The sequence below is a fragment of the Euwallacea similis genome, chromosome 2 (genome assembly GCF_039881205.1).
Source record: "Euwallacea similis isolate ESF13 chromosome 2, ESF131.1, whole genome shotgun sequence".
Taxonomy (NCBI): Eukaryota; Metazoa; Arthropoda; class Insecta; order Coleoptera; family Curculionidae; genus Euwallacea; species Euwallacea similis.
This window is the reverse complement of record NC_089610.1, coordinates 2,496,797-2,522,985: the sequence shown is the minus strand read 5'-3', so window position 1 is coordinate 2,522,985 and position 26,189 is coordinate 2,496,797. Positions and strand designations below refer to the sequence as shown.

Genomic DNA, 26,189 nt, shown 5'->3' with positions numbered 1-26,189 from the left:
GCCAAAATAAAATAAAATAAAATGTTCCTAATGGCTAACCTTTTGCAAATTTGATGTCAAATATCGATATATAACTTTACCCCTAAATAAAAGCCCTTCCTACCTGGCACCCCCCAATCAAAATAAAGCACCTCATAATTTGGATCTTGCCACGTGGTGTATTTTTAAAACCTTTTTATTCCCTATAGCCTTTGTTACGATTTCAGTCCCTATTTAACTAATTCGAGCCCACCTTTTGACCCTTACAAAATAAAGCTCTGGTATAAAGGCCCGGAAATCCCAGTTGTCTGTTTTAGGGTTTTAAATAAGTTCCAGCGCCAATCAGAATTTGTTGAGACTTTTGCTTTTAAACCAGAAATCCACTTTAGCAGGTTTTTTTGCAACAATGATCAATTTCCAGATACTGACAATCAGAGGGTTATAATCCACGTCCGGGATGTTAACGATGAGCCGCCCTACTTTATCAACAGGCCCCTGCCTATGCAGGCGGTGGTACAATTGAATGCGCCCCCTAACACTCCCGTGTTCACCCTGCAGGCCAGAGATCCGGACACGGATCACAATATCCACTATTTTATTGTCAGAGACCGAACGGGAGGACGATTTGAGGTCGACGAAAGGTAAGAGAGATTTATCGGTCTCGTGTTAAAGTATTTGTGTTACACCACGAGAGCTGAAAATTAATTTCCTACGATTTGCTATATAGAAGCTGGATAAACTGGAAGGAGGTACATCTTGAACTTTCGATTTGGCTTTTTAAAGATAAACATAGGGGATGGTTGAGTCTTATCAAATATGTGTTTATTCTACTGAAAATGTAGCAGTGAATATTTGAAGGAAAAGAGAATCAAGAATTCTTCATAAACTCTGTAAGGCAATTCAAACGAGGTTTTGATATTTCTTTTAGTTTTGGAGATATGAGACGTGATTATTCAGTTTATTCACATGGCATTCAAACTCTGTGTGTGATTGCCATATATTTGATTGCTTTGACGGAAACTAAAGCCCTGCTGCTGATCTCAAAAGGGTGAAACTGCAGTAAAGGGATGGGCTTCCGCCAAAGCAAGCAAAGCCATGATTTACAATAAAGCTGTTTAAAAGGTCTAAGACTTTGTTTACATATACCAACGGCGAGTGAAAATTATTTTTTTACTGTAATAGTTAAGAGCGGCAAAGATATTTCCGCACGTTTTAGGTAGAATATTTGCTCCTACGAGGACACATGTGTTAACTTTGTTGCCTTCTTATTATACATATAACTATTATATAATTAATAATATTAACATGCGGTAAAATCTTTACATGTACACGTGCGGTAAAAAGTTTTTTTTTACGTTTGTCAATGTCATAGAACCAGAAAATACTCTGATATTGACACATGACACTTTTTTCAGCTCGCAAATGCGTACGGTAAAGTCACTCTACCGCACGCTCGTAAGAAAATATTTTCAATATTTACTATAAGCTTTTACTTTATTTTGCTTTGCAGGCCTGTCCAGACTTGGTTGTCATGTTTCAGAGATAATATGTACATGTATCAATTTTTATTTTGATATACCTATTTTCGCGAGAAGCCACCTTAAGCTACATTTCCAAGAACCTCAATTTAGGTATCCTAATGCAGTTTTTCAAGGGTTTCAAAAATTTCAAAAAATCACCAAAGAGAGATGGCGGGGGGAACCCTACCTTCTTCATGGCTATTTTTCAAATTTTGATTGATGATGTTTCAAGAACACTTGAACGAATCGTAAGAAATTTTCAGGAACCCTCCAGAATTTGGTAACCTCGCACAACACCATAATGATAAATTTTCATGATTTTTACGAATATTTCAAATCTTCATTTGAGAATGTTTTTGGCTATCGTCTTCAGGTGTGGATATTTTCAGGATCAGTAATCAGTCATATCCATAGTAATATGTGTTTGTTAATGCACGCAACTCAGAAAAGTTCTACATTCTTTGAAGATACTTAACCAAATGTCTTTTAGATCTGGAGTTGTCCGCACCCGAGGCACGGACTTGTTTCAATTGGATATGGAGTATGTCTTGTATGTAAAAGCCGAAGATCAAAATGGCAGATTGGACGACCGACGCTACCAAAGTACTCCTGAGGAACGTCTGTCCATAGTTGGTGGTAAAAGAGCTCCGCAGTTCTACATGCAAAGTTATGAGGCTGAAATTCCTGAAAATCAGAAGAAAGATTCAGAGTGAGTCTATTGAGAGTTCTAAAAGAGTGTTACTCTTCTTTTGGTGTCCGGAGTATTAGTTTTGTTGGCTCATAATATGTTGTTAGAACCAACAAATTGCTTGTACTTCTGTTGACTAATAACTTTATTTTGCCTTTTTCAAACAGAATTTACGACTAACTACGTTTCATCAACTTTCCTTGTGTATTTCTGATTCAAAAAAAATCTGAACGTTTTCACAACTAATGAATCCATTTAGCTTGAGCGGATAATTAAAACGTCAAGAACACACCTGTCCGTTCGTGCATTTTAAGTTATGCTTTTGAGCATCTGGGCCTATATTTAGAACTTTGAACCATTTTTTGCATTCAGCAACTAAAATCATTAACAACCCCTTTCGGCACAGCTTAATGGGAGTTGCAGTGCTGTAGAGCCTAATTGTTTGGGAAACCTTTAACTAGAGTTCATAATCAAGGCTGCATTAAAGCAATTGAGCTTAATAAATAGCTAAAAATGTGATAAAAAATTCATATGTGTTTTTTTCAGTATTATTTCAGTAAAAGCAAAATCGTTCGCGGATCGTGAAATTCGGTATACGTTAAAGGCTGCAGGACAAGGTGCTGGTACCTTCAACATTGGTCCTACGTCAGGGATTGTTAAGCTGGCCAAAGAACTGGATTTTGAAGACCTCAGACAACCTCACGTTTATTCATTGATAGTTACTGCTACAGAGGATTCTGGAGGATTTTCAACCACAGTTGAGGTAAGGCTACACATGAAACAGGCGCTTTCAGCATCTTAACTTTATCTCTATATTCGATTATATTTTAAATTGAACAGATAAATTGGAAGAAAGTATGTATGCTTTCTAAAGAAGTTTATAAGATGTATAAGTTTTTCGCGAGCTTGTTATTTTCTTGTTTTCAGCGATAAATCTGAAGTATATTTCAGAAGCGACACATCGCTGTTTCTATCTGTATTCACCCCCGTAAAACTACGCTAACAAAGTGTTGAGTATGATAGATCTATATTTATAGCCCCCATTTCTCACGTTTTATTGTTTACCTTCTTGAAATATAAGAATTCTTAATACATGGTGGTGGCTAAAATTTGTAAGAGGTCTTAATTAAACGAGGTACACAAACTGAATGATACACATATTAAAAAATGGTTAGTCATCATTTAAAGATATAACACCGTTACTAAATTTCAAAAAAATTGATAAAAAGATATTTTAATTAGTTTTTAAAAATCGTTATTTAAAGAAAAATTTATCATCCTGTATCTTGGAAACAATACATTTCCGGAACTATGTTTATAGGAACTTTTTTTCATAAAATGACTTGAGAAATCCTCTCCTTAAATATTGCCGCGTCTTTTTTTAAGTACCTTGTATAAAATTCTCTATTCTGTAATAAACTCAGTATTTACGTATTAAAAAAACATTTACCGCTTTTTTTTGCCAAAATGTCGACTGTATACCTTGTTCCCTCGAGCGCTTCATTTATCTCCTCAATCCTTACACCTTCCTATGATGTCTATTAATATCGTTGTTTCTTCTTCTAATAATTTCCTGTAAGTAAATTTTCATTGTCATTCTCAACTCTCTCTCATGGTTTTGGCAATATTAATTAGTTTGAATTTAGACATTGGGGACAACTCTTTCGGAATCGATAAGCAGAGTATTAGATTCTATTGAAAGCTAAATATCAACTTATAGATATGGCTCTTCTAACAATATCTCTATCAAAATTGAGGGCAACTCCTTTCGAATCGATAGGTAATTAAGGATTCCGTATTAGTGACGACTCTGGCTTGGTCGATAAATAGGTCTAAGAAGTATTAATTCGTCTAAAAACAAAAGTAATACTGACTTAAACAAGGGATATGGTAGATATTTTTAAAATTATGTCTCCACCTAAATTCATGATAATTCCTTTCAGTTCGATAAGTAACTAAGGATAGGACGAATGAGTAGCTAGGAATTCGACATAGATAAGTACAGTTAAAGTGTATTAATTCTTTAAATTTTTTAATCGATTAACATTTACTTGACATTTTGATAGGATAAATACATATTTTGTATCTTAATTTTAATGTTTGAAACTATTGAGGAAATTCTTACATTAAATCATCATTTGCAGCTCACCATTAGGGTGACTGACGTGAACGACAATGCCCCGAAATTTGAACTCCCTGACTATCAAGCTCATAACGTTGACGAAGATATTCCTCCTGGTAAGCCTTAACTTCTTTATTATCAAACCTTAAAATTTCTTCTTAGCTATATGTTAATCGTTGAATTTTCTTTTCTGCTTTGTTTAGGCACATCTATCCTGAAAGTAAAAGCCATGGACTCCGACTCAGGCACCAATGCGGAAATCGAGTACTTGGTGTCAGATGATCATTTCAGCGTCGATCCAAGCGGTATTATCAGCAATAATAAGCAACTTGACGCTGACAACAATAATGCTTACTACGAGTTTGTTGTGACTGCTAAGGATAAAGGAGAACCACCGAAAACTGGAACTGCTACGGTAAGACCATAATTGAAGAAAAATTAAACTGGATGCATGAAGACAAAACTCTTTAATACCCAATTTCCATCTTTCCCGTTTCTTAAAATTAATTTTTAATGTATGGATCACAGGTCCGAGTTTATACGAAAAACAAGAACGATGAAGAACCGAAGTTTTCTCAACAAGTCTACACTCCCAACGTAGATGAAAACGCAGGTCCGAATACTCTGGTAACCACTGTGGTGGCTTCTGACAAGGACGGTGATAATGTTCGATTTGGTTTTGTGGGTAAGCTTTTATATATTTATGAGAAATCTTGCTTAAATTTAAAGTGATTTTTATAAGAGAATTCCAATAAATTTTCTCTTAGGTGGTGGAACAACTTCAGGCCAATTCGTCATCGAAGAAATAACAGGAGTTATACGTCTGCACTCTAAGCCCATTTCCTTAGACCGTGATAAGTATGAGTTAAATGTAACAGCGATGGATGACGGAGCTTGTTGCGCTAATGGCGACTTAACCATTCACACCAGCACTGCGGTTGTTGTTGTCTTTATCACGGACGTAAACGACAACAAACCCATCTTCAAGGATTGCGGAACTTACTATCCTAAAGTTGAAGAAGGGGCTCCGAATGGTTCTCCCGTAATTAAGGTTAGTGTGGTAAAATTGTATTCAAAATTGTATTTCATTGAATATTTAGGTTCACGCAACTGACGAGGATAAAGGCGTAAATGGTCAAGTAAAGTACTCCATAGTGCAGCAGCCTAACCAGAAGGGCACCAAGTTCACCGTAAACGAGGAAACTGGAGAAGTTTCAACAAACAAAGTTTTCGATAGAGAAGGAGATGATGGCAAATTTGTATCGGTTACTGTCAAGGCTACAGATCAAGGGGAGCCGAGTCTGGAGGGCGTGTGCTCCTTCACTGTGGAAATCACCGATGTGAATGACAATCCGCCCTTATTTGACAGACAGGTGAATAAGGCTAAAATTCATTGCAAAAGCTACAAAAAAAAATTCTAAACTTGGGCCATGACTGCTAAATGTGTCTGAAACTACTGCAGCTTATCGTGAATAAAGATCTTTTTATTTCTCTGGCGCGTTGCTAGCACGTATAAAAGCGTAATATTACTAACTGGCATTAAATATCTCTTATATCTACGCCATTTAGCATGAAATATACGGTCTCTATGTAAATGCGAAAGTGCTTATTGTTTTATACCTTTAGACTGTGTATTTCTTCGGTTTGAACAGTAATTGAATATCCCATGAAAAACCGTCTTGAGAGTGCAGACACAAAGTGCTTTTATATTCGGTTTCTGAAATCAGAGATTTTCTTCTAGCAGAAATTTGTTTAGTATTGGAAATAATGGTTTATGTCTGCATTTGTTTTGTTTTAAATATATATTAAATGATGAAAAATATACTATTCCAGTGAGGATAATTTGGTGCTTATAGTCGACAGATAAAAGTTTATCTAGAAGTGGTGACACAAATCTGTTGTTAGTCTTACTCTTACAAGATCCTTTGAGTTTTAGTTGATGCCTTCTGCAGGTTTAAGTTCCTATTTTTTGCGTTCTTTGTGCTTTAAGGGACGGTGCCTGTTACAGGTCTTTCCTGCAATTCAACATCAGATATCTTTTTTAACCACCTGGTGGTGAACGAAATTGATGTGAGCTAATATACTGGATGCTCCACCTCCTTCATTCTTGAACTTCTTTAAACCGTATGAGTAAGACGTTTTATACGTAAATGTTTTTTTCCGAATATCAGGAAAAATGCTTTCCATCCAATAAAAATTGCAGCATTCAGATCCATTTCTCATAAATATCTCAGTCGATATGTGTCAATCAAGAGTCTAATCCATTCCATCGAATGGGAATTAATTCCGTGTTTGTATGATGTCAAAATACGGAAAAGTCGATATCATTAAACTTGCCAATATCAACATTGCTAGGTTCGTAAAAAACTAAATGGCAATCGAGTCGATTCAAGTTGATGCAATATCGCCAAATCAATGCGCATTCGGGTTAATGCAAAATTAATCCAAAATAATGCGAAGTTATCCGATAATGGCTAAAATATTTTAAATTGGAGTTCGACTTATGTTAATGTAGAATTGGCTAACACATCCGAATTTGGGTTAATTCAGGTTACTTAGCAATACTATATTACTTAATGTTAGATTGATTAAGGTTCCTGAGCAAGCATCGAAATAATTAAAAAATATTAATTAAAAGATTAATGGAATTTTGGTCAGCAGGAGCTTAATTCTGTAATTTGAAATGGATTTTGTATTTGGATAACGTGGAATTAAAAAATGTAATTTACCAGTATTGATGCTGCAATAACGCTCATTTTGATACCACGCGCATACTTAACATTCTCGTTCGAATTTGGAAGCAGCCCCAGCGGGCATCGATTCCATGTCCCTTTATAGAGTTAATAATAATCCATTGAAAAAGGTGCCTAGCAGGAGAGTTCACTGTTTATTCAGGAACGTTATATCCTTGTAATAGACCATCCAATATTAATAAAATTTTGGAATGAGATTCTAGATTAACATCAACTCTTTTGTTTTTACGTAGCCAAGTCTTATGATTGTGAAAATCGCCAAATTCATGCGTGGTATAATTCTGTAAAATTTAGAAGCCATCGTTCAAATTACGAACAGTTTTGTACAGTGCATAGGTACTAGTTGCCTGTTAAAATTGATATTTTTTAATAAAAAATCATCATGGTATTCACATCCAACTACTGACTCCTGTTAATACAGGGCGATCCTCTATTCTACTCTCAACCTAGTCGATTAAATTTTACCAACATATGTTTTATATACAAATATTACTGTTTAGTTAAATTTACAAAAGATTCAAAGCTTCTCTTATGTTTTCAAATTTTGCCTAGAACTCCGGCAGTTGAGATATACCTTCCGAATTTTGACTCCAGAAGACTCATTTAGATTTACTCCATTATGACTAATCAATGACGATTATTATAATATAGAGGATGACACTTTCGACTTCCTGTATGTAATCTGGATAAAATATTTAAAAAAATAGTTGTATTCCGGGAAGAAGTACCAAGAAAACCACAGACGTAGACCGATTTTTCTAAATGTTTAAGATTTTTTTAAATTTCAACGATTAATGCATAGTTCCAAATTATTATCTAAGTTAAAAGTTCTTATTCGCTCCTTAGATATGTTACTCCCTAAATGTGTAGGACAAAATATGCACCCATTTCATGTTTTTTAGAAATATGTCGAAAATGTGAAACAAGACGCCAGCATAGGAACCAACATCCTCCGAGTCTCAGCATCAGACGAAGACGCTGACAACAATGGAGCTATTGTCTATACTCTGAATGCTGGCTCGAATCCAGCCGACTTGGATTACTTTGAAATCCAGCCGGAGAGCGGCTGGATTGTCCTCAGGAAGCCTTTGGACGTAAGTATTATGAGCATCCTACAATGATCCCATTTATAATTATTACAAAGCTTAAAAGGTTCTAAATTATTGAATGCATTAAAATTGATAAATCTGTTTAGGCATTTAATAATTTAAAGATATTAAGCTTTTAAATGTAGCTGAATATGAAGTAAAGAAAAATTTTAGGAAACGGCAATTCAGCTATATCCCATTATTTTGTATTTAAACCAGAGAGACTCATGTTCCTTTTTGATGATTTAAAGGCGGAAAAAATATTTTTCTAGTAGAAATATTTCAAAATTCTCTCCATAAACTGTTGCAATCGACGCAAAACTATTCCTACTACATTTCTATAATACATTTTCAGCAGTTTTGTCATTAAAAATTTGAATAATTGTTTATAATAATATTATGATAACTAACAGTTTTTTGCAGTTTTAGCATTGACATCTGCTGTGGTCAGTCCTAGCTTTGTAGTAACGTTATTAACGTTCTTATGTCCTAAAATAACTAACGAGAAGTTAATTATATTACAGAGTGAGTGGGTGTGTGAGTGCGAGTTTCAGGAAAAAATCTGTAGGGGGCCTAAAATACATGACAATGTCCGGAAACTGATAGGTACGAGTGGACATACCAATTTAAAGTTCATTCCATTTCAGAGTTTTGTTTCATGATTGGTACAGAAAAGTTTAAGCAACAACACACCTCCGCAAAAAATTCGTAAACTGTCTTGGTTACCTTTCATCTAGAAAAGAAATTTCAAATGAGGAAAATTTAGAAGTTTGTCCAATCATTTTAGGTGGTTGGCGGTGTACTGAAATGTTGTTTGACTTTTGAAATATGAAACAAATTGGAACTATGAATATGGTCCAACATGGAATGTTCTTTAGAAGCTTTTTAGTTAATAATTTTACAGCGCACCTTATCTTTAAGTTGCCAAATTACCCAGATCATCCCCATCGGGGGTTTCTGGCCAATTGCACCGTTCTCTTTTTGAACTTTTATTCAATCAGTTCGTTTGTACGGCACACCTTGCATACAGTTACAACGTATTAGAGACTTTCTGATGGATTTTTTCTCTATACCTCTTTTGTTTTTTGATTTTTCGTCGGGTGGGATATTGGAAGGAGGAAAAGTATCCAAAAATATTTGATGTTTTTAAAAAAATTTTATTTTATTTGAGCCATTTCCTTCCAAAATCCAACTAACTTACCCCATTCTATATTTTTTTGGCGTAGCAAGGAGCGCTGTCCATTTTTGTTTTGTATTGCCAGGTACTACCTACAATTTTTGGCCGCCACTGTGATTTTTTGAAATTCGCCTGGCCAATATGAAACGAGCTTTTAATCTTGCAACTCAGGCATTTTCAAAATAATTACTATTTTTCAATTAAGTAGCAAATTTTTTGACTTTGAGCTGTAAGATTAAAATCATATGAATGGCCCAGGTACCCCGTTTTTGACTGTGTGATTTTTGTGATTTTTGAGAGAGATTTTTACAGGTGCTACGACTGGACTTGTATTTTTATATTTAAGACAAGCTTGGACAGTGGGAGGAACGATTTTTGAACACCTCGCATTGGTGTACTCCTTCTGTCTTAAAGGGAGCTGTCACTTGTACTTGAAATAACTTTGTTTTTTGTCATTGGACTTCAAATTAGAGAGTTATTTCTCTGTCCACGGTGCTTCCTTTAACATTGTGACATTTTTGAATTGTGTATGGGGCGGCGATTAAAACTGCATTGAATCGAGAAAGAACGAAAATTAAACGTCTAACCGGTTTTTGATAGTCGTTTAACGTGGAAAACTTTTTGATGCACGTCCTTGCTCCCGACTTACCCTCAAGTTTTTGTTTCTCCTGTCTTTGCATGCGGTTTGCCTGCTTACTAATTTGGTTGTTTTGGTTATATTATTCTATGTACATTTACGCCGTGTCCTTAGATTCAGAAACAGTCCTCAATGGATCATCGAAACAGAACAACATCTCTAGGTATATTAAAATAGCATATTTCAGACGTTTGAGAAATCTACGATTTTTAATTATAACCGCCACTTTTCTTCCCATAATTTTCATAATTTTGCCACCCATCGTTTTGTAATTTTTGATGCATTGTTGGGAGTTTTTGATATGCATTTAAATTGCCATCAATTCAGTTCAAAGTCGTATACTTTTTATTTACTTTCAGACATAAACAGGCATCCTAATTCACATAACAATACTGGCAGCAGCCAATATTTCCCTCCAAAAATTCTAAATCATATCAATTCTCAATTCCAGACTTTACTCTGTAAGACAAACACATAAACTTTTTATGTATTATACAACATTAACTTCTGAACACATTAAAAATCCTTTGTGGATGGTTTTCTTGAGGTGGAAAAAGTGAATTCTTCAATCTGGAGTTTATGAAAACTGCTTGATCTCTCCGAGAAAAAAATAGCAAATAGTGAATTAATACAGATTTTGTCACCAAGAAAATTATCCTTAAATTAAACATGAAATTGTCATAGGTTCTGTGAAGAAAATTATTATGATCAGAAAGTAATAAACATTAGAAATAATATTCAAAAGATCAACGTCACAGGCAAGTTAGTTGAGAATTAACCCTTTTCCCTCCAAACTCTTGATTTATTTAGTACGATTTTACGTACACCATGTTCAATGAAACAAAAATACTTGGAAGAGAATCTATTTTGTGTCCATTTTATTGGTTGCAATTGATCATAACAGATAGATAAAGAGTGAATTTGAGCATTATGTTGGCATTGACCCACATTTCACAACTAAATCTCATTCTTTGCTTCATTTCTTCTATTATGTTTGCAAGAATTGTGGAGGTTAATATTGGAGGTAGCCTACCTCTAGAATGATATGTAGGTATCCAATTTTTTTAGATTTCTATCTTTTATTGCGGCTGTTCTTAAAATTGAAATTAAATTAAGAAAAAATAATAGAGGAAAAAATGGGACTATATTTTACATATACTAAAAATAATAAATGAAAAAATGTGTTTATTTTTTCTGTAGACAAGTAGGATTGAATCGCCAGGAAAAAAGCATCCCAATTCATCAAAATTTTCAAAGGGACCACCCTTCTATTTGGGGTGAAGTAATGGCGATAAAAATTTTAATGAAAAAACCACCGATTTGGCTCAAATAAGTGTTTTAAGTTGTATGAACTGAAATGTCTTATTTCACTTTAAAAAAATTACCACACGCAAATATATTGAATTTCTTTGGAATACCATTTGTTAAGAAATACATGTATTTTTAAGTCTTGTGGTGTAAAGTCAATCCAAATATCTTTGAAAGCAATTGAGGATGTTAAGTCTGTGCATTCTTAATTTCTGGAACATTATTTTATCCTGATAAACCGGGAGGCGACAAGGAAATTCATATCTCAATCTATCTATATAGTTGCCTGTTTCGAATGAATTCTAGTGACCGGCGTTGAGGACATAGCCTTACAATATTATATTATTTCTTTATTTCTTGATTTAACTGCACATTTTTCGTTGTTCACTTAAAATATACCACCGACCAATGGAATACAGGGATGTTACCCAGTAAGTAATTCTTGTAAGAACCAAGAGGGCTAGATACGTATTGGTATCATGCTTAGTTATGGTGAAAGAATCATCAATGTTCAATAAAGACTGTGTTTTGGTGAATCGGTGAATAACGATCTACCTAATCTCTCATATTATCGGGTTTGATTTATTTATTTTGTTTCATCTGAGCTTAGTTAAAATGAGTTATTTAAAATGAAAAAATATTGCACTTTATGTTTTGGTTTATTTGTAAAACTACATTAGTTTAAGAAATTTGATGCAGATTTGAGTATGTTGTAGATGACTCTCAGGGTGCTTCACTTCGGATAAGGTTAGTTAGCAAGCCAATCAACATGCAGAAAGCTCAAGTGGATATGAGACATAATAATAATTGAAGTTTTGTTGATCATCCCAGCAGGTAAAGTGCTCATGATAATGTGACGCAATTTGTGATAATTTTGTCACACAGAGTTTTCATTTCTCTGACTTAATCAATAGGAGCTGCTTCATTCCAATAAGTAAAATCAAATTTTACTCTAAGGGGACCTCTAATGTTTTGGGGCTGTATTTATTACGCAAACATTTGTAAACATTCATAGTTTCAAGACAATTATTTAGATGAATTAACGCACTCTTGCAGAATGACGCTATAACAGCATTCTAAAGGCATTGTTATTCAAGTATTTCGTGTATAATTTTGAAACCATGGAAATCCAAATTTACACAACTTAAACAATGTCAGGCAGCTAACTTATGGAGTATGTACAAGAATATTGTGCTGCTATAAAATTCTTCAGCAGAGCATTCATTTCAAATCCTTAATATTTCTTTATTGTAAAACATTGCAGGATAATCCTGAAACATTTAAATAATATTTTCAAGGGCAAAAAATAATTATATTAGATTTATCTATCCGGGGGGAAAAGTCCTAGGTGCAGAACCATATTTATAAAAATGGTATAATTTCCTCATATAATATTTGATAAAGCTATTTGAATTTTTCCTAGCAATCATTTCACAGTTTTCTCTTTTTCTGTTCTCTCTGATATCGAGAGTTGATAAAAAATAAATGTGTTTTATGCAGTTATTAGTGAAAATCTGGTTGAGTCATGTAATGTTAGAGGTATCTTGAAGTTTGTACGTACAACATGTAATAACTTGAACTACCTAATTGATTAAAATATTTAAAGTATTAAAGTAAGTATTTTATAGTTGGCCGAGTTTCGATACTTTTCAAGACAAAAAAATTATTGAATTAAAAGTTAGGAATCCCATTGGAAACTCTATGGGCCTTCTTTTTCCTTTAGTCAATCGCGTAGTGGCCTATGGAGGCTAGGGGGTGCAAACAGTTATTCCTACATTCAACAACTGTGATCACACAAACTGTGACCAGAGGACCCACTGCTTCTTCTAGAATGTTTAAATAACTTAAATTGACCACTTAAACATCTCCTCCATTTCAATTTTCATATAGAAATATTGGTTCTACAAAAATATTTTCTAATATACTTGTCCAAACGATTGCTTTTGATAGAATTTGGGTATGTCATTCAGGAAAAAATTATAAGGGTTTTGTGTATCTATATTTTTCCTTGTTGATTTTCTAATTTAAATGAAATGAGCATTCATCAGGGATTTAAATATTTCGTCTTGCAAACATAGTTATATACGTACAATATTATGTTGTTTCATAAAAGATAATTCTTACTTATAGATTATCTGCAATCAATTTATTTAAAACCTAAATTTTAGAACAGCGAAATGTGAGCTGTTTGTTGTCACCGGAGTGTTAAATTTAATGTAATTTTTTTTACCCCTTGGAATTATTATTGACGTACTTATTTCAGAATTTCCCTGAAATTTTGTACAATAAGAAGGTAGGGGTTATAAATTTTGAAATGGACTCTTTACATGTATATTTCCCCAACTAGTTGTTATATGAAGAAATGTAAATTATTATTGAATAACTCATATGTTTTATTTAACGGTTTAAACCAAAACACAGTCAATTCACCAAGATGAAAAGTATGTCGGCCTCATCATATCCATTTATGTTTAAGTTTAGTTGTGTGATTGAGTTTAGATTACTAATTTGTTAACTAATTATTACCGAATTTATTTCTATTATTTATATTCATTTCATCTTTAATGTGTCTCTACCTTTGAGAGTAGTAATGTCCAATGATGGTAGGTCTTCATTGGTCAGCGTTAAAATGACAGTTGTGATGCAATTTCATTGGTAGTAAATGTCGACTACGACATTCATAAGTGTAAAAATTACTATGTAACTGTTATTTTTTTTTAAACGTTATAAATATCGAAACCTTTCACCAATGGAGTTATGTGGAAACTTTTACGTTTATGAGGACTCAATTACGAATTTAGACGTTCAAAAAATGAGCACCGGGTGCGGCAGAATGACCGATTTTTTCAATGTTTTTATTTTATTGCGAAAGTTTAAGGTATCAGATTGACGCAGAGAGCCGTTTTGGCGCAGTTGGTGGGCACTTTTTCGATGTATAAATTTGTCATAAATCAGCAATCCCAAAGGTCGGGACATATTAATGTCATTTCAATTTACGTTATTACCAAAAACAACGTAATTATATTTGGTTGTATCCCTCACCTGATCATGACCGTGCCGTTTGTCTATTTCACTCTCGCAGAGAGACAGGTACAGATTGCGCGTGCGCGCATACGATCGGGGAAAACCACCCACTTACGCCGACGTCGACATCGAGCTTGACGTGGTCGACCGCAACAACAAGCCGCCACTCTGGGACAGAGACACCTTAAGCCCCATCCACATTAAAGAAAATGTCACAGTGGGTACTGTGGTCACGTCAGTCAAGGCCAGGTTTGTATGACGTCCAGCCGGGTGTCGGGGTTGTTCCTCCTCGAGCTTAGAACGTGCTTTATGGGGTGAGTGTACTCACTTTATAAAGTGCGTTCTAATGCCAAAATGGCCGAGCAGCCAGGTAGCGTGATTGAATATTGGGTTACCATCAATTAACCTGGCATTCATAGAACAAACGATCCATTTTCTTTTTAAGTAGTCGCCAATGGGTGATAGAAGATCGCTCTCAAAAATATATTTTAATTTTACCACCTGTCGCCCTTAATTCCTCGCAACTAACGCCAAGTCCGGCTCTGCTCTCTTTCATTACTCATCAGCGCGAGTCGTACCGTCTCGAGGCCACTGCGAAGGACAAAGGGTTCCCGCCCCTCTCCCGATCTGTGGAGGTTCAGATCGACGTGGTCGATCGGGCCAACAATCCACCCGTTTGGGATCACGTGGTCTACGGGCCCATCTACATCCGGGAAAACTTCCCGGTCGGCGCCAAGGTGGTGTCCGTTAAAGCCAGGTCTGTCCTTAATGGAGAGCCAGATGGACATGTGGTAGATGAAGGAAAACTTTTGCTGCATAGGGGAATTCAACCCAAGTATAATTGTCAATAATAAAGTGCAATCCTAAGACATTGCTTAGTTGAGGGTTGTCTTTCATTGGTGTTTTGAGGTAGAAACAGAATTGAACTGATGTAGCCAGATAGTTTACTTTAAACCGAGTCGATATTAAGTATTTCAAGATTATGGATTCCGTAACGAAAACTTTAATATAATCGACGAAAAGCCTTTTTTCATTGGGGGAATCAGGCCCTCGAAGCGACAATGCTTATGCCTCACTCTCACAGGTTCCTCTATTGTCAGGTTCACTATTTGCGCCGGGTAGCCGTTTCGAGGTCCTGAATACGCGCAATGATTACTTTGTGGATATGTGGATCTATACATATACAACTGAAAGTTACTACTTCGAGGAGGTTCGAGGGCTCGAATTCGCCCATTGATTGCCTTGTTGGTATATGACTTTGTGCATAACTCAACTCTTTTACTGAAAACTGAGACTCCTTTAAATTTATTGCGACAAAGTCGAGAAACATGTTCCTTTCAAAAACAAAATTTTTCCATTTCAATAAATTATAATAGTTATAAATCATTTTTCGATCTTTTATGATGATTTTCCAGCCTTAAAGCAAAAGTTTTCCTTTCCGTTTCAAAATGCAAACTGCAGTTTTATCTCGTCAGTTTATCTGCCTTCGAAATCAATTAAAAGTCAAACTGCAGTTTTCATTTTGTTCAGCTCTCCCCACCTACAAGAGATCAATAAAATGGTGTCAGTGTTAACCACCGCGGCAGCACGCAGCGCCGCGTTGTGGATGGAGTCGTAATTTGCACGCTTTATTTACAGAAAATTTTAAGTTAAAATTCCAAAAAACAGAAATTCGGATCGAGCACGAGTTCCGAAAATCAATAGACTGAAGATTCTCAGTTATTTTTGTCGTGTATTTTATTTTTTATTTAGAATGGAAGTCCATATGCATTCTTTAAATTTTTAAAGTATGGATTTCCGTTGTAGTTCTAATTGAAAATCTGGAATCTGTGCGAAATGTATCAGTGCGAAAAAATGGATGCCGCTCTAAATGCACTTCACCGCAATATTAACTCACCTGTGCTTTCTAAAAGATGGTTGAAAGAGGCACTCAAATGGCAGCATTCAGAGTTAAATGATGATTCACTTTTCCTGAGCCAAACTCTTACTCTCTATCCCTATCCTGATTTTTCAAACAACTACATTTTTAAAAACATACAAAATGGATCGGTTTTTGAAAATATTAAACTAGGTACCCGTTGAGGGTGCATCTGATTTTTCAAATGAGGTAATTGGCATTCCGAAATTAACGAAAGACCAGACCTTCGTGCATGTTCTTATCCTTAAAAGTAGCCATGTTAGAGTGATTACAGTTCAGTGCAAATACTTTTATTTCGAAAATCTCGTAACAAAGGGAATGCCAGTGTCCTTAGTTAGATTTATACATTTTTGCATGTATTTTTACAGTAAAAATGCCCCAATTTTGTTTTAGAAAAGTAAATATTTATCGGCGTTTTTACTGTAACAGAAATTTTTGCATGTGGCTATAGATTTTTGTCGGCCATGATTTTTGAGGCGCTATATTTTGATCGTTAACAGAGCGACATTTTTGAGGGCGCTGTTTTTTTCATAGGCAGTTTTACTTTTGTTACTCTAACATTTTTGAATTTTTGCAAAAGTACTACTGCTCCTGTATCAAGAGTCTCATCCTATAAAGATGTTATTTCCCTCTAGTTCTGGGATAGAGAATAACCCCACTGTGTTTTATCGTTTGATGCCCGGTTCTACTGCGCAGACCAACAAATTGCACACGTTCTACCTTCAGCAAAGACCTGACAATGGTTTCACTTGGGCAGATATCAAAGTCAACCATCCATTAGATTATGAGCAAATTAAGGAGTACAATTTGACAATCCGAGTTGAGGTATGTTACGTAGAGGATTGCAGAATAAAAACCTCATGCATATTTTCGTGTTATTTGCAGAACAATGGTGTTCAACAACTTGCCTCCGAAGCAATAGTGTACATTCAACTTGAAGATGTTAATGATGAAATTCCTCTATTCACTGAAAGGGAACAAGAAACTGTACTAGAGGGAGAGCCAATTGGCACGAAAGTAACCCAGGTCAACGCGATAGACCGGGATGGAACCTTCCCTAACAACCAGGTAAATCGTTAAAGAAAAAATCATTAGTATTCCCGAAGCTTATTGCCGCAAAACTTTATTCAGCAATCGTAATATTTATATTAATAAAACACGTGTACCGCATTAAAAATTTGATTTGCGCCTCTGGCACAGGAGAGATCTTATTAATCGAGTTTTCATTTAAATAAACTCCCGTGGGTTTTGTATTCTTTAAAATTCATGACAGGGCGCCTTGGAAGCGTAAGGCACTAAATAGCTGAAACGCAATATAAAGGGAATGGGGGGGGGGGGGATGTTTTAAATCGAGATTCAATGATGTTTGGCCGAGGGCAAAAAATTGCCGAATTTTGTTTTGTCCGTAAATTTAAGTGAAATTTCATGTTTTGCTTCAGAAATTGATTAACGACCCAAAGGTATGGCTACCAATCAAGAAGCTCAGAAGTTTTGCGTATGGAATAAATTTAATACAGAATTATGAGGGTATTATTTAGAGCCAAGTTATTTAAATTTATTCGTTTTAATGTAATTCTTGATAGTCTTTCATGGATATGTGTTCATAGGGTCTAATGGTAGTGAAGAGTCCAGAATAGTTTTAAATCACTAAATATGCGAGAAATAACAATATATTTTAGGTTATTATTATTATCGTTATCCATCCCTACAGGGAAAACATTCTATGGGGCGTGTATATTAAACGTCCGGGTACCATTCCTGATTCAACTTATTAGGACCGCATGTGAAAAATAGGATCTAGAATGTGAATAGAATCTGGGTCTATCCAAAACCTTGCAAGATATAATCACCTAATACACGTATATATGTTGAAAAGAGGACATAAAAACTGTCCGGGGCAGTTATATATAAAGCGCTAAATGTGGAAGAAACAACTATAAATTGCTTTTCTAATTGATGGCAAATAGGTCAGAGATATACTCCTTGGATGGTAATCCTTAGAAGGAAGAGTGAGAAAATACACATTCTATCACACCCATTAGCACTGTTGGGGTTAAAAGATTTTATTATGTAAACAAAGAAGATTTCAATACCTATATTTGTAGAAATATAATTTATCATGTCTGATACTAAATTCCACTAACAATAATTTTTTTTCTTTTTCGGCACAGTTTTTCTCTAAATCCCTCTTTCAATACCGTAAGGGATTGGCGTAGGTCGCCGTAAGTGGCTTCGTAGCTTGCGAAATAATACTCGAATCTGTTGAAAACATTTTTTTGTTTGGGGACATGACATGAAACTTAGCCGAATGATATTTAGGAGCTTGAAAATCGTAGATCGTCTGAAATGTGATGAGAGGAGAAACTTTAACGAAATTTAGAGAGAAACACTGATTATTTTATTCTTTGAGCAATAATAATGCTCATTTGGAGATTTTAATTTATAGGTTTTTGTACGTAGAGATTTATTTTAAGATTGGGGCAATTTTATTTTAAGGATGTGGCGAAGGGGTATGCCATTACTTCATTTCAAATTGTAATTTAAATTTACTTATTGGTATATAAATTGTTGCATTTTGTGCCTAAATAGCCTAATTTATCGAATTTAAATAATTTATGGCAATTTGTTTTGGCATTAAATGGAAACTTTAAATTTAAGTCAATATTGAACTTCAGGGGTACTACGCACTGATTCATCTGAACCAAATTCAAATTTTTAAATAAAAAAATTAACAACCTGATGGGCACTTAATAGTTTTTCCTAGATTCTATTACTTAGAAGGATTTAAAAAATGTGGAGATTGATCGCTGCTCGAAACTGAAAATATACTCGTAGCTGCTCCTTTTTTAAAACCAGGAACATCATTTGTCAAAATCAATATTTCTTGCCCGGGAATTTACCACGAGCTGATTGAAAATTAAGTAGTTTCCCGTGTTTTTCGTCTTAGAGGGAAATCCGTGTTAATTTCTCCGGGTTAAATTTAATTTCAGAGCCTGCACTTCTTCGCCGGAAAGAACTTTATTAGATCTGAACTTCTTGGACAACAAAAATGTACTTTTTAAAGCCTGTAAAATAGAAATAAGGGCACACCTACGTTTCACCTAGTATTATCACTATTTTCCACTGGAGATTTTGCAAGGTGGCTGTATATACAATTTAAAATTCCACTTACACACATCCCTTGTAATACTTCCTAAAATATTCGAGAAACTACTCCACCTTAAGTACACCGAAAACACTAAGTATTAATAAATTTTAATGTGTTCTACATGTTTAAGATCTCAGTCTTGGATGGAGATAATTATTTTAAAATTTCAGCAGGCTTGTATAGCAGGAGATAATAACACTTTAATGCTCTTACCTGCAGAATAAGTTTTGAAATTAAAATTTTATAGGATGAAGTAGTGCTTTGGGTTAATAAGTTTGAAATTAGATTTAGCTGCTCCTTGAACCCAAATTGAGGTATGTTTTGCTGCTTTTAGCTAAACTAAAAATCTTCATATTTCTCTTAGGTTTACTACTACATTGTGGATTCGCCAAGGAACGAAGGGAAGGATTTCTTCGAAATTAACAAAGAAACCGGAGAAGTTTTCACTAAAGTAGTCTTTGATCGTGAGAAGCAAGGGGCGTATGCCTTGGAGGTGGAAGCCAGGGATGGAGCACCCTCTGCCAGACCGAATAGTGACAACGAACCCAATTCAGGTAAGTCCCGTGTGTTATTCAATCTGAAGTGAAACTGAGTAACGTCAATTTCTTCAATTGAATAAGTAAATGTAGCTGAAAACGGGTGCGATAGATCTGTGAGCCGGTGTAGGGAATATACATATATTTCATGAAAACGCTCGCCTGGAAATGCTCGTATACGTCCCAAGATAAAGCGAATTGTGAAAACCATCTCGCGTGAAAAATCACGAAACTATGCATATTTTATATGTAGCTTGTTTAGCTTGTTTACTGTCATGTATAATTTTAGCTGGCATAAGGGAATTAGGTCTTTTTGGCCATTTCGTAACAGAATAACGTGAGGAAACTTCCAACTGTTACAGAGATTAATAATAATATTTGAAGCACGTCACAAATCTTTGAATGATAATCGCGATTAGGAGCTCCCATTTCATTAGACGCTGGTTGTGAACAGAAATTATTAACAATCAAAGCTTCTAACTGTGCCTAAAATTTTAATAATAGCTATGAAAACGTTGATCTATTGGGTGTGAAAGTGTTTTGTCCACTAAGATTCCGACAATAATTCAAAGTGAAATTTACTAAAAGGGTATATAGTTAACTCTGACTTGGAAATTATGCACAATCAAAGCTTCTGTCCATGCCCAAAGTTTCAATAATAATTATGAAAATGTCGATCCAATTGATATGGAAGTGTATTCCATTAACATTTGGATAATAATTCAATGTGAAATTTTAAGGGATATCCACTTAACTTGTGGTATGCCAAGTCACTTACTATAATGAAAACTACCTTCGATGGAAAGATATTTTCTTTTCAATCTGATGTCCTTTGGTATACGAGGTCTGACAATAAAATTCCCGGAAAAGCATCATCGCCTCTTACATAAACTAATTTAAGTCGAACTATCGCACTTGCCATGAACTTATATGTCTCTACTATTGGTCTGATTAATGAAAACAAAATCAAGTTATTAGCTGTCAAACTATAGCATTAGTTGCACAAAACCATTTTTTCTGTCGGTCGCAAAAATGTTCGAACAATGCGTTAATATCAAATTCTGTGTTAAATTAGGCAAAAGTGCAACTGAGACTTTAGAAATGCTAAGAGTAGCATATGGCAAAGCTGCTATGAAGAAGTCTGCAGTGTTTGAATGGCATAAGAGATTCAAAGAAGGACGGGAAAAAGTGAAAGATGATGGAAGGTACGGGCGTCCGAAATCTCATCGAACGTGTGAAAATATGGAAAAGGTACAACAACTAGTGAGATCTGATAGACGACTGAGTACACGGGTTATTGCAGAGGAATTAAATTTAGACAGGGAAACAGTAAGAAAGATTTTGACCGAAGATTTAGAAATGAGAAAAGTGTCAGCGAAGATGATTCCAAGAATTTTGTCTGACGAACAAAAGCAGCGGCGATTTGACATTTCATCCGAACTTTTTTCCCATTTGGAAGTTTTTAACAAAGTGATCACTGGAGATGAAACTTGGTGCTTCCAGTACGACCCAGAAACAAAACGACAGAGCATGCAATGGAAAACAAAAAGATCTCCAGGACCGAAAAAAGCGCGAATGTCACGATCACGAATCAAAACCATGCTGATTTGTTTTTTTTTTATCACAAGGGTATTGTTTACTTTCAGTTTATTAAACAAGGGCAAACAGTAAATCAAAATTGTTACTTAGAGGTGCTGACAAGATTACGCAATGCTATTCGTAAAAAACGCCCCGAACTTTGGCCAAACAATTGGCTTCTTCATCATGACAACGCTCCAGCACATGGTGCCCTAACCATTCGCTCCTTTTTGACTAAGAAACAAATCACAAAGTTGGACCATCCGCCTTATTCGCCAGATTTGGCGCCTTCCGACTTCTGGCTTTTCCCAAAAATGAAAAACGCAATAAAAGGACGCCGATTTTCTGATGTGTCTGACATCCAAAGGCATGTGGCCAGAATACTGAAGAGCATTCCGGAAGACGAGTACCAAAAATGTTTTGAACAGTGGCAGCAACGTTTAACAAAGTGTATCGCTGCCCAAGGGGAGTACTTTGAAGGCGATCATAGAAATTAGTTTGTATAGATGCAAATAAAGTGTTTACGAGTTCATTCCGGGAATTTTATTGTCAGACCTCGTACATTTTTTATTTTGTGCCTTCTGTGAGAAAAGAACCTAAAGCTACCGGATTTCTTTATTATTTTCAATGTCTTGTTGACAATATGATTAAGAATATTCTGAAAATGAGAAATGCCTCTATAAAGACTCATTGTGCCCAGCCTTTGTGTGGTAATAACAGCAGGTTTAATGCTTGACTTGACTTGTGGCCCAAAACGCTCCTACATCGTCTTATCAAATTTCAACTTTTTTTTATCGGAACATCCATCACCTTTCATAAATCGATCAAAGTCTTTCTGTTACCTAAAAGTTAAAGCTGTGGGCGTAGAGGGAACCAAGGTAGCACAATGCAGAAATAAGTAGGGCCAAAAAAGGTGTTTCTTTCCATATCATATAACTACCAAGTTGTTTTTGTACTAAGATGGTAAATGCACCCTCGACATATAAATCAATAGAACTGAAGACAACCAGAAAGAAGAGTTTTAGACTGTAGGAATTCATTCATGCGCCTTAAAAAATCTTCCTAGGTATTCATGCGAAACAACTTCTTAAGGGGCGAATCTACGCCCCTGAGGAAAAATAAAGGGTTGAATATCAGACGAGTCCGACGTTGTGCATTTTGCTAATAGGGCACCAGTTTGTGCCAGTGCTCCTCCACACCCTGTTAGAGCCATGAGATAACTTCGTCGAAGGGATGAATCTACCCCTCCTTTTCCATATGGAGAAAAAAGATGGAGTATCGTATGAATCCCATGTTGAGCAGTCTTCTAGCAAAGCTTAAATTTATGTCAGGATTCCCCTAAGGCACTTTGTCATCGTTCATGCGTCATTTTACGATTTGTTTTTGGATATGGGGGTATTTTCATTTTCGAACTAAGTCATTTCAGGTATGATGTGCGTTTTAGATAGGACATTTTCTGGAACAAATTTAACACTTACCAGAGTAATGCATAGCGTGACATTCATGAGAAATTTCACGTTTTATTTTCCTGATATAGAGGTAGCTTTCATTCCTCTCAACAAGTTATTTCAGGTCTAACAGTAATAGGACGTGTCCTGGCACGAACTTAAGCACTAGAGGTAGCTTGCAATGTTGGATTCATCTAATATTCTACGTTTCATTTTTTCAAATGGGACTATAGATTCATACCGCTACGAAGTTATTTCAGGTATGGCACTTAGTATACTGGGAGCCTCAGGATGTGTCCTAGCACAAATTTAGTCGCACCAAGGTAGTGCACAACGTCCGGTTGATGCAATATTTAATGTTTTAACTCCCCATAAGGGCATAAATTAGCCCTCTCGAAATTTTTCCAAGTACGGTACTGATAGGGTGTCTTAGGGGATGTCCTGGCATTCCTATATGTCAAGTAACAACAAAGTGATACGTCAGATTCATGTTCTATTCAGTTTTATTGCCTTTCACAATGGGGGTAGGTTCACTCCCTTACACAGTAATTTCGAATGAATCCCTAAGAGAGCTTCTAAGAGCACATCTATTATACATTTCTACAACCTACATCACAACCGTGCAGTACGTCAGATTCATATTCTATTCAGTTTTATTGCTTAAAAAATAGGAATGGAAGGGGGGGGGGGGGAGGTGTAGAATCGTCGCAAGATAGTTATCGCGAACGACTGAATCCTTTAAAGAGTTTCTTAAAGCACATCCATATACATACAAAGATAGCCCTAGAAGTACCCGACCTAACACTAAAAAAAAAATTGAAAACATTACATTATTTCTCTACATAGTCTCCTTTCAGATTGACACACTTTTACCACGATGTCCTATGGCTTCTATACCCTGTTTACAGTAAGAAGATTCGAATGTTTCAAAATAGGTATCAACCTCGTGCTCAACCTCTTCATTGCTGGCAAATTTCTTTCCATCGAACCGTTTTTTCAAGTTCGGAAATAGAAAATAATCTCAGGGGACTAAATCTGGCGAATGGGGTAAATGAGGAAAAAATTCGAAACTAAGTTGATTGATTTTGACCATTATGATGACAACTGTGGACTGGTGAGGAAAGAAGACTTTCTTTTTCGCAAAATGCGGTCTCTTTTTCTTAATTTTTGCTTTAAAACGCTGCAACAGATTTGTATTATATTCTTTTTTTTTGTTTTTCGTTTGAGGAGATAGTCAATAAAAATTATCCCATGATATCCCAAAAAACTGACGTCATCACCTTTCCTGCAGTGGAACAGTTATCTCCTTCTTTGAAACCGATTCTCTCCTTTGAGTCCGTTGTTTTGACTGCTTTTTTGTCTCAGATATGATATGATGGACCCATGTTTCATTCATGGTTATGAATCGATGTAAAAACTTGGCTTTATTGTTTAGAAACTTTGGCAAATACTCTCTTGAAATATCCTCACGGCGGTGTTTTTGTTCAACTGTAAGTAATCGCGACATCTATCTTGCGTACATCTTTCTCATATCCAATTGTTCGGTCAAAATGTGATGTACAGTATTTTTTGAAATGCTTTTCATGTTTGCTAACTCATGCAATTTTAGCCGATGATATTCCAATACAGTTTTGTGAATTTTTATTGCAATTTTTGGAGTGGTCACCTCATTGGGTCGACCACTGCGGGGTTCATCTTGGCAACTCATAAGATCACGTTGACATTTTGTCACTCACTATTTTACAATCTAACTCTGCTTTGATATTGAACGGATTAAGACCTTTTAAATGAAAGTATTAAATCACGTATCGATGACCAATTTTTTCCACGTTTACAAAATCACTAAAAGCGTTCACTAAAAACGGCCTCAAAATAAACACGAATCAACGGAGCAGTCTCAAACATTAGACATAAGCTTTTTAAAGTTAGATCTTTGTAATGTAGGCAAATTTTTAACTTTTAAATGACCGTCTATATGTCAAGTTGGGTACTTCTAGGACTATTTTCGTACCTACGACCTATACTTGAATTAAGTGGCGTCGCGTCCAATTGAATAAGTTGAATGTTATTTCCGGGGGCATTTAACCACCTTACTTGCAAAGCTTTGAACGACAACGCAACAATAGTTCTTTCCATGCAATCCTTCCTCAAATAAATCACTAGTTGGGGAAGGTTTTGTTGTAGGATTTAATTCAACTTTGCAACTGAATTGCCATCAATTATCCAGGTCGCAAGTCTTAAATATTGATATTGAGACTTGACCTTCTGGATCATTTAGTGTTTGATCAGTGATCTATTGAAGGTGCAGTAACTAATCCACACATGCTTTTAGTGATTTCCTTTAAGACAGTAATAGTTTTAGCGTCCCAATTAAAAACCACTCATTTAATTCGACATCACTATAATTTAGTCACATGCATACAGTAATTTCAAAGCTCTATAAAGTCCTTGGTTGTTATAACGAAACTACTAAAGCTTATAATTATTGGGGAATACTAAAACCGCCGAAAAAGGGGGAATGTTCATATCATCGGAAAGTTCAAAGGAAAACTTGTTCCAATAATCTGTCACCATAGCGGCTAATGATTTTTCGCTGTAAAAATTCATTAGCAAGATATGTTTTTATTCTCGGAAAAATTGGCAAAGCTGGGAAATGCTCGTCAACGTTGCGTTATACATTTTGATGAATTTGGTGCCGAGAAAAATAACGACAGTAGCTTCCGGCATATTTAATCCTCTGTGGGTTTCGATAGCTAAAGGCAAATGTGGTCGTGCTAGTGATAAATAAGGAATAAACATTTTTTAACTGCTAACACTCATATAAATCCGTAAATAAAAATAAATTCCGATGAAGAAACCATTAGCATTTCCATTGCAAAATAAATATTATTCATTAAAAAGCCCCTTTGAAGGCTCCGGTTATTTCGTTTAAATTTATTCATAATTTTCTTTGACGAGGGAACGCCGTCTAGAAACCAATACCGCGGAGTGGGTAAGTTAATTGGAGCAGTTTTTTGGTTATGAAATTAATTATTTATAATACTAGAACTACGCAGAAAAAGTATCCGCTATTTATTTCCCAATAAAGCAAAGTACATTCTTACGGGAGTCTATCTGTAACAGCCTTAGGGTCCGAGGGAAAGATCCCGGATAAATGGGATTTGTAGTGTATGCTTTGTTCCATAAAGCTAAACTCAATTTTAGGTTGAATGGAAAAAGGAGCGTAATAACATTGAAAAGTGCTACCTTCGTCTTATACTAAAAT

At 35.4% G+C, this 26,189-nt stretch overlaps 1 protein-coding gene across 4 annotated transcripts in view; it reads left to right on the top strand.

The window, feature by feature from the left end:
- Positions 1-26,189, top strand: part of CadN (Cadherin-N) — a 286,639-nt gene that overhangs the window by 37,368 nt on the left and 223,082 nt on the right. For 2 of the 4 annotated variants that reach the window (XM_066405928.1, XM_066405931.1), the window contains exons 4-16: positions 401-620; positions 1,990-2,208; positions 2,734-2,950; positions 4,332-4,425; positions 4,513-4,724; positions 4,838-4,994; positions 5,077-5,360; positions 5,410-5,682; positions 7,965-8,156; positions 14,863-15,053; positions 16,850-17,039; positions 17,100-17,282; positions 19,727-19,916. In XM_066405928.1, coding sequence (XP_066262025.1) covers positions 401-620; positions 1,990-2,208; positions 2,734-2,950; positions 4,332-4,425; positions 4,513-4,724; positions 4,838-4,994; positions 5,077-5,360; positions 5,410-5,682; positions 7,965-8,156; positions 14,863-15,053; positions 16,850-17,039; positions 17,100-17,282; positions 19,727-19,916 — 2,622 coding nt within the window. Of the gene's footprint in view, positions 1-400; positions 621-1,989; positions 2,209-2,733; positions 2,951-4,331; positions 4,426-4,512; positions 4,725-4,837; positions 4,995-5,076; positions 5,361-5,409; positions 5,683-7,964; positions 8,157-14,354; positions 14,546-14,862; positions 15,054-16,849; positions 17,040-17,099; positions 17,283-19,726; positions 19,917-26,189 lie in introns of all 4 variants that reach the window. The other 2 variants (XM_066405929.1, XM_066405930.1) reach the window with 1 other exon arrangement.